Source organism: Brachycentrus maculatus, unplaced genomic scaffold (assembly GCF_059751285.1).
Source record: "Brachycentrus maculatus isolate JH-2025_06_01 unplaced genomic scaffold, ASM5975128v1 h1tg000360l, whole genome shotgun sequence".
Taxonomy (NCBI): domain Eukaryota; kingdom Metazoa; phylum Arthropoda; class Insecta; order Trichoptera; family Brachycentridae; genus Brachycentrus; species Brachycentrus maculatus.
Window position 1 is genome coordinate 1 of NW_028281109.1, and position 8,097 is coordinate 8,097.

Consider the following 8,097-nt stretch of genomic DNA (forward strand, 5'->3'; position numbering starts at 1 on the left):
CCCACATATTGAATCAACTAGCCAAACTTGAATGTCCGAAAAACATATACGATGTCTTTCGAGACTACCACTCGGACAGGATGGTAGAAATCAGATACGCCGGGGCGTATTCGAACAAGAGCTCGAATAAGGGTTGCATACAGGGCTCTGCTTGCGGTCCGGTGCTGTGGAACATCGTCCTGGATGAATTACTGCAGAAAGAGTACAACGACAACGTACATATTCAAGCATTCGCGGACGATGTCCTGCTAATTGTCACCCACAAAGATGTGAACCGTCTGGAACAGATAACGAATGAAACGCTCTCCACCGTCACCTCGTGGGGAGACAAAGTCAAATTAAAGTTTTCCGAAGAAAAAACCAACGCCCTCTTCATCACGAAGCGAAAGGCGCAACCGCCCAATCTTTTCATGAGAGGTAAGAGACTGGATCTCGTGAAAGATTGCAAGATTCTCGGAGTGGTGCTCGACGAAAATCTAAATTGGAATAAACACGTCGATACGGTCACCAAAAAGGCAGCCAAGATAGCGAACCGACTGACATTCCTGGCCAAACCCACTTGGGGTCTGAGCCCAGATATCGTCAAAACCATCTACACTGGGGTGGTGGAACCGACCATGACGTACGCTGCAGCGGTATGGGCGGATGCCACAAAAAGGAAAAATGTCCAAGATAAACTCAACAGGATACAACGGTCGATGGGCATAAGGATATGCAAAGCTTACAGAACCACGTCGCTTACCTCTGTTCAAGCGATAGCAGGCCTGACACCGTTGGACATCAAAATAAGAGAGATCAAAGACATCTACCGCACAAAAAAGGAACTCGTCATCCCCGACACCCCCAGTGACGTTCGATACCAAGGCAGGGTAAACTACACCGACCTGCCCCACCCGAGCGAACAAGTGGGCCTGAAGACCGAACATCCGGAAACGTACGCCAGAACGGAATTCCCCATTGACGAAATTGACATCTACACGGACGGCAGCAAGACCGGAGGAAAAGTGGGCGCTGCCTTCGCCGCATTTGACAATTCCGGAGAGGTACACAGTAAGAAGCTACCCATGGCCGACTACTGCACGGTATTCCAAGCCGAACTCTTCGCCATTGTGAAGGCGCTGGACTGGGTCGCTAGTAAAAGGAAAGGCTGGAAGACTGTCAACTTGTTGTCAGACTCTAAAAGCTCAGTACAGGCGCTAGCCGACGGATCTCCCACGAACCCGATGGTCTTCTGCATACAGGAAACCTCGAGAAATCTCGAGAAGGAAGGCATCAAGTGCAACTTCCTGTGGATCCGGGGACACAATGGACTGGCCGGAAACGAAAGAGCGGACGAACTTGCCAAAGACGCAGCCTTGCACGTCAAAACTGCAAAGCTTTACTGCGAATTTCCACTGAGCTATGCCAAACGGGAGCTCAGGGAATTGTCTCTCAAAGAATGGGAACAACGGTACCGAACTAGCTCAACAGGAGCGGTAACTAGATATTTCTTCGAAAGTCTAAAAGACTGCAAGCAGTTCGGTAAAGAAAATAAACCCACCTTCGAGACGACACAAATCCTAACGGGACACGGAGCTACTCTATCGTATCTGCACAGATTTAAATTGAAGAGTAGCAATGCATGCCCGTGCGACACCATCAGCGAGCAAAACGTCCAGCATTTACTTCTACACTGCCCGATGTTCGCCAAAGAACGGTACGATCTGGAAAAGGAATGCAACAAAATCAACATTCCAATCGATGATTTTCAGAAAGCACTACAAAACAGCTCACTGTCCAGACGGTTTGCATCTTATGCAAAATTAATAATAAACAGGATCCAAAAAATGAATAAATAACTGGAGCGATTTACATTAAATGTTTTTTTACTAAAATGCAATTTATTTCAGCCAATGCCCAAAACTAACCACAGGATTAAAGCAGCCACCACCTATGCCCATGTAAACGGAGCTAGCCTCCAAAATCCCGATGAACATGAATAAAGACTGCTTTTTTCTTTCAGCATAACTCTTTCTAGTTAAGGTTTCGCATGGTTCCCTTAGCCATAAGACAAATGTCAGAAAGAATAAATAGTCCATGCCACAGCTAATGTAGGTACTCAAAGCACAAAACACGTAGAAGCACACACTTACACTAAAAACAGCCCCAACATATCACCTTGGTAGATAATAAACAAGGGATATTAAGTAACACAACAAGGAAAAAAAAAAAAAAAAAAAAAAAAAAACCTAACCTAACCTAACCTAACCTAACCTAACCTAACCTAACCTAACCTAACCTAACCTAACCTAACCTAACCTAACCTAACCTAACCTAACCTAACCTAACCTAACCTAACCTAACCTAACCTAACCTAACCTAACCTAACCTAACCTAACCTAACCTAACCTAACCTAACCTAACCTAACCTAACCTAACCTAACCTAACCTAACCTAACCTAACCTAACCTAACCTAACCTAACCTAACCTAACCTAACCTAACCTAACCTAACCTAACCTAACCTAACCTAACCTAACCTAACCTAACCTAACCTAACCTAACCTAACCTAACCTAACCTAACCTAACCTAACCTAACCTAACCTAACCTAACCTAACCTAACCTAACCTAACCTAACCTAACCTAACCTAACCTAACCTAACCTAACCTAACCTAACCTAACCTAACCTAACCTAACCTAACCTAACCTAACCTAACCTAACCTAACCTAACCTAACCTAACCTAACCTAACCTAACCTAACCTAACCTAACCTAACCTAACCTAACCTAACCTAACCTAACCTAACCTAACCTAACCTAACCTAACCTAACCTAACCTAACCTAACCTAACCTAACCTAACCTAACCTAACCTAACCTAACCTAACCTAACCTAACCTAACCTAACCTAACCTAACCTAACCTAACCTAACCTAACCTAACCTAACCTAACCTAACCTAACCTAACCTAACCTAACCTAACCTAACCTAACCTAACCTAACCTAACCTAACCTAACCTAACCTAACCTAACCTAACCTAACCTAACCTAACCTAACCTAACCTAACCTAACCTAACCTAACCTAACCTAACCTAACCTAACCTAACCTAACCTAACCTAACCTAACCTAACCTAACCTAACCTAACCTAACCTAACCTAACCTAACCTAACCTAACCTAACCTAACCTAACCTAACCTAACCTAACCTAACCTAACCTAACCTAACCTAACCTAACCTAACCTAACCTAACCTAACCTAACCTAACCTAACCTAACCTAACCTAACCTAACCTAACCTAACCTAACCTAACCTAACCTAACCTAACCTAACCTAACCTAACCTAACCTAACCTAACCTAACCTAACCTAACCTAACCTAACCTAACCTAACCTAACCTAACCTAACCTAACCTAACCTAACCTAACCTAACCTAACCTAACCTAACCTAACCTAACCTAACCTAACCTAACCTAACCTAACCTAACCTAACCTAACCTAACCTAACCTAACCTAACCTAACCTAACCTAACCTAACCTAACCTAACCTAACCTAACCTAACCTAACCTAACCTAACCTAACCTAACCTAACCTAACCTAACCTAACCTAACCTAACCTAACCTAACCTAACCTAACCTAACCTAACCTAACCTAACCTAACCTAACCTAACCTAACCTAACCTAACCTAACCTAACCTAACCTAACCTAACCTAACCTAACCTAACCTAACCTAACCTAACCTAACCTAACCTAACCTAACCTAACCTAACCTAACCTAACCTAACCTAACCTAACCTAACCTAACCTAACCTAACCTAACCTAACCTAACCTAACCTAACCTAACCTAACCTAACCTAACCTAACCTAACCTAACCTAACCTAACCTAACCTAACCTAACCTAACCTAACCTAACCTAACCTAACCTAACCTAACCTAACCTAACCTAACCTAACCTAACCTAACCTAACCTAACCTAACCTAACCTAACCTAACCTAACCTAACCTAACCTAACCTAACCTAACCTAACCTAACCTAACCTAACCTAACCTAACCTAACCTAACCTAACCTAACCTAACCTAACCTAACCTAACCTAACCTAACCTAACCTAACCTAACCTAACCTAACCTAACCTAACCTAACCTAACCTAACCTAACCTAACCTAACCTAACCTAACCTAACCTAACCTAACCTAACCTAACCTAACCTAACCTAACCTAACCTAACCTAACCTAACCTAACCTAACCTAACCTAACCTAACCTAACCTAACCTAACCTAACCTAACCTAACCTAACCTAACCTAACCTAACCTAACCTAACCTAACCTAACCTAACCTAACCTAACCTAACCTAACCTAACCTAACCTAACCTAACCTAACCTAACCTAACCTAACCTAACCTAACCTAACCTAACCTAACCTAACCTAACCTAACCTAACCTAACCTAACCTAACCTAACCTAACCTAACCTAACCTAACCTAACCTAACCTAACCTAACCTAACCTAACCTAACCTAACCTAACCTAACCTAACCTAACCTAACCTAACCTAACCTAACCTAACCTAACCTAACCTAACCTAACCTAACCTAACCTAACCTAACCTAACCTAACCTAACCTAACCTAACCTAACCTAACCTAACCTAACCTAACCTAACCTAACCTAACCTAACCTAACCTAACCTAACCTAACCTAACCTAACCTAACCTAACCTAACCTAACCTAACCTAACCTAACCTAACCTAACCTAACCTAACCTAACCTAACCTAACCTAACCTAACCTAACCTAACCTAACCTAACCTAACCTAACCTAACCTAACCTAACCTAACCTAACCTAACCTAACCTAACCTAACCTAACCTAACCTAACCTAACCTAACCTAACCTAACCTAACCTAACCTAACCTAACCTAACCTAACCTAACCTAACCTAACCTAACCTAACCTAACCTAACCTAACCTAACCTAACCTAACCTAACCTAACCTAACCTAACCTAACCTAACCTAACCTAACCTAACCTAACCTAACCTAACCTAACCTAACCTAACCTAACCTAACCTAACCTAACCTAACCTAACCTAACCTAACCTAACCTAACCTAACCTAACCTAACCTAACCTAACCTAACCTAACCTAACCTAACCTAACCTAACCTAACCTAACCTAACCTAACCTAACCTAACCTAACCTAACCTAACCTAACCTAACCTAACCTAACCTAACCTAACCTAACCTAACCTAACCTAACCTAACCTAACCTAACCTAACCTAACCTAACCTAACCTAACCTAACCTAACCTAACCTAACCTAACCTAACCTAACCTAACCTAACCTAACCTAACCTAACCTAACCTAACCTAACCTAACCTAACCTAACCTAACCTAACCTAACCTAACCTAACCTAACCTAACCTAACCTAACCTAACCTAACCTAACCTAACCTAACCTAACCTAACCTAACCTAACCTAACCTAACCTAACCTAACCTAACCTAACCTAACCTAACCTAACCTAACCTAACCTAACCTAACCTAACCTAACCTAACCTAACCTAACCTAACCTAACCTAACCTAACCTAACCTAACCTAACCTAACCTAACCTAACCTAACCTAACCTAACCTAACCTAACCTAACCTAACCTAACCTAACCTAACCTAACCTAACCTAACCTAACCTAACCTAACCTAACCTAACCTAACCTAACCTAACCTAACCTAACCTAACCTAACCTAACCTAACCTAACCTAACCTAACCTAACCTAACCTAACCTAACCTAACCTAACCTAACCTAACCTAACCTAACCTAACCTAACCTAACCTAACCTAACCTAACCTAACCTAACCTAACCTAACCTAACCTAACCTAACCTAACCTAACCTAACCTAACCTAACCTAACCTAACCTAACCTAACCTAACCTAACCTAACCTAACCTAACCTAACCTAACCTAACCTAACCTAACCTAACCTAACCTAACCTAACCTAACCTAACCTAACCTAACCTAACCTAACCTAACCTAACCTAACCTAACCTAACCTAACCTAACCTAACCTAACCTAACCTAACCTAACCTAACCTAACCTAACCTAACCTAACCTAACCTAACCTAACCTAACCTAACCTAACCTAACCTAACCTAACCTAACCTAACCTAACCTAACCTAACCTAACCTAACCTAACCTAACCTAACCTAACCTAACCTAACCTAACCTAACCTAACCTAACCTAACCTAACCTAACCTAACCTAACCTAACCTAACCTAACCTAACCTAACCTAACCTAACCTAACCTAACCTAACCTAACCTAACCTAACCTAACCTAACCTAACCTAACCTAACCTAACCTTTTTTTTTTTTTTTTTTTTTTTGCGAAGGGGGAGAAAATCTTCATAGACACTTGGCAGCCCGTACTGCCAGGTAGTGCCAGATTTCTACTGGCTAAAAACTCCCCCCTCTCGCAGTGGCGTAACCCAGCGGATCTCAATGAAGAATATACTTCGCTGGGTTGCCGGTCTGTGAGGTTCTCCCTCGCCTCTTTCGACTTGGGCACTACGGTCTGCCCGGCCCGGTCAGTGACAGACGTCCCTAAGGCTGTCTACTTCCGACCGCCGACCTATCAACACCTATTCAACGAAGGACCACCTAGTGCGCCTCGCCTGTGTCACCGGGCTGCGGGATTCCGCGTGTGCCCGCATCGGCGCGGCGAGGGTGGAGGCGCCTTTCCCGCTCGGCCTCCTCTTTCGCGAGCATGATCGCCCTCGCGAACTTCTCCCAGCTGGACCAGGAGGGCGCGTTTTGGAGCATGGAGGGGACCATCTCTATCAGTGAGACTCGGGCCCCACCGAGAGACTCTTCCAGCTCCCTCCTGAGCGGGTCCCAGGAGGGGCACTCAAATAATGTGTGCTCCACCGAGTCTTCGCCAGAGTCGCAGTGGTGGCACGCGGCTGATTCCTCCTTGCCTATCCTATTCAGATAGGCTCCAAAACAGCCGTGTCCCGTCAGCAGCTGGGTCAGGTGGTAGCTGAGGCATCCGTGCTTCCTCTCCACCCACGCACTGAGGTCGCCTATCAGCCTCCGCGTCCACCTTCCCTTCGCCGCCGAGTCCCACCGCTCCTGCCAGCGGGTCATCGTGGCGACCCGCGCGGTCGCCTTCTCCATGCCCGCATACGTGGCCTGCCTTTCGGCGGCCATTAGGTCCACGGGGACCATTCCCGCCACGACGAGTGCAGCATCTTCAGACACTGTTCGGTATCCCATGGATACCCTCAGTGCCATCCGACGCTGCACTCCAGCCATCAAGAGCCGTGTTCTCTCCACTCTCATTGAGTCGGCCCATATGGGCGCGGCATAAAGGAGAGTGGAGTGAACTACCTCGCTGAGGAGCCTTCGTCTTGTGGACTTAGGCCCACCAACGTTGGGCATTAGCCTGGCGAGTTGCTCCCCGACGATGGCGGCCCTTGATGCTGCCTGTCGCACGTGTTCCGTGAACCGGAGCTTGCCATCGAGATGGACGCCCAGGTATTTGAGTGTCCTTTTATAGGACACGTCAAAATCTCCTATGCGTAACCTTGGCGGTGTCATCGCTCGTTTCCGAGTGAAAAACACCGCCTCAGTCTTCTCGCAGGCAAGCTCCAGTCCCGCGCGGCCCATCCATCGGCTCACTCTCCGCAGTGCCTCGTTACCTGCGGTCTCGATCGTGGTCGCGGTTTTTGCCGTTATCAACACCGCGACGTCATCAGCGAAGGCCACTAGCTTGGCCTCCTCGGGAAGGTCTATTTTCAGCAGCCCGTCATACATGACGTTCCACAGGGAAGGGCCAATGACCGATCCCTGTGGGACACCCGCGGTGACACTCCACGTCACTCCACGTCTGGCCGCCTTCCCCCAGACCGGGACCACTGTAGATGAGCGTTCGCCCCCTAAAGTAGTCCTCGACCAGGCGAATCAGGTAGCCAGGTGGCCAGGTGCCCCGACGTCCAACTCTAGCGCTTTGAGAATCCCTTCCCATCGCGCAGAGTTGAACGCGTTGCGTACGTCGAGCGCCACCAGCACAGTATGACGGCTCTTCTTGACGCTTCCCTCGAAGCCCCTGC

The 8,097-nt window shown here is 45.9% G+C and overlaps 1 protein-coding gene across 1 annotated transcript; it reads left to right on the top strand.

Annotated features, from left to right (window-relative positions):
• The first annotated feature begins 80 nt into the window (after nucleotides 1-80).
• Nucleotides 81-6,523, top strand: LOC148303597 (uncharacterized). The gene is made up of 2 exons (XM_088269684.1): nucleotides 81-1,696; nucleotides 6,466-6,523. The coding sequence occupies exons 1-2, from the start codon at nucleotides 81-83 to the stop codon at nucleotides 6,521-6,523; spliced, it is 1,674 nt and encodes a 557-aa protein (XP_088125810.1).
• Nucleotides 6,524-8,097: the final 1,574 nt, after the last annotated feature.

Excerpts from the sequence above, each read along its gene's own strand:
- LOC148303597 (XM_088269684.1), top strand. The coding sequence starts at position 81 with ATGGTAGAAATCAGATACGCCGGGGCGTATTCGAACAAGAGCTCGAAT. Across the intron at positions 1,697-6,465 it reads CCGATGTTCGCCAAAGAACG|TGGCGTAACCCAGCGGATCT; the intron begins GTACGATCTGGA and ends CCCCTCTCGCAG.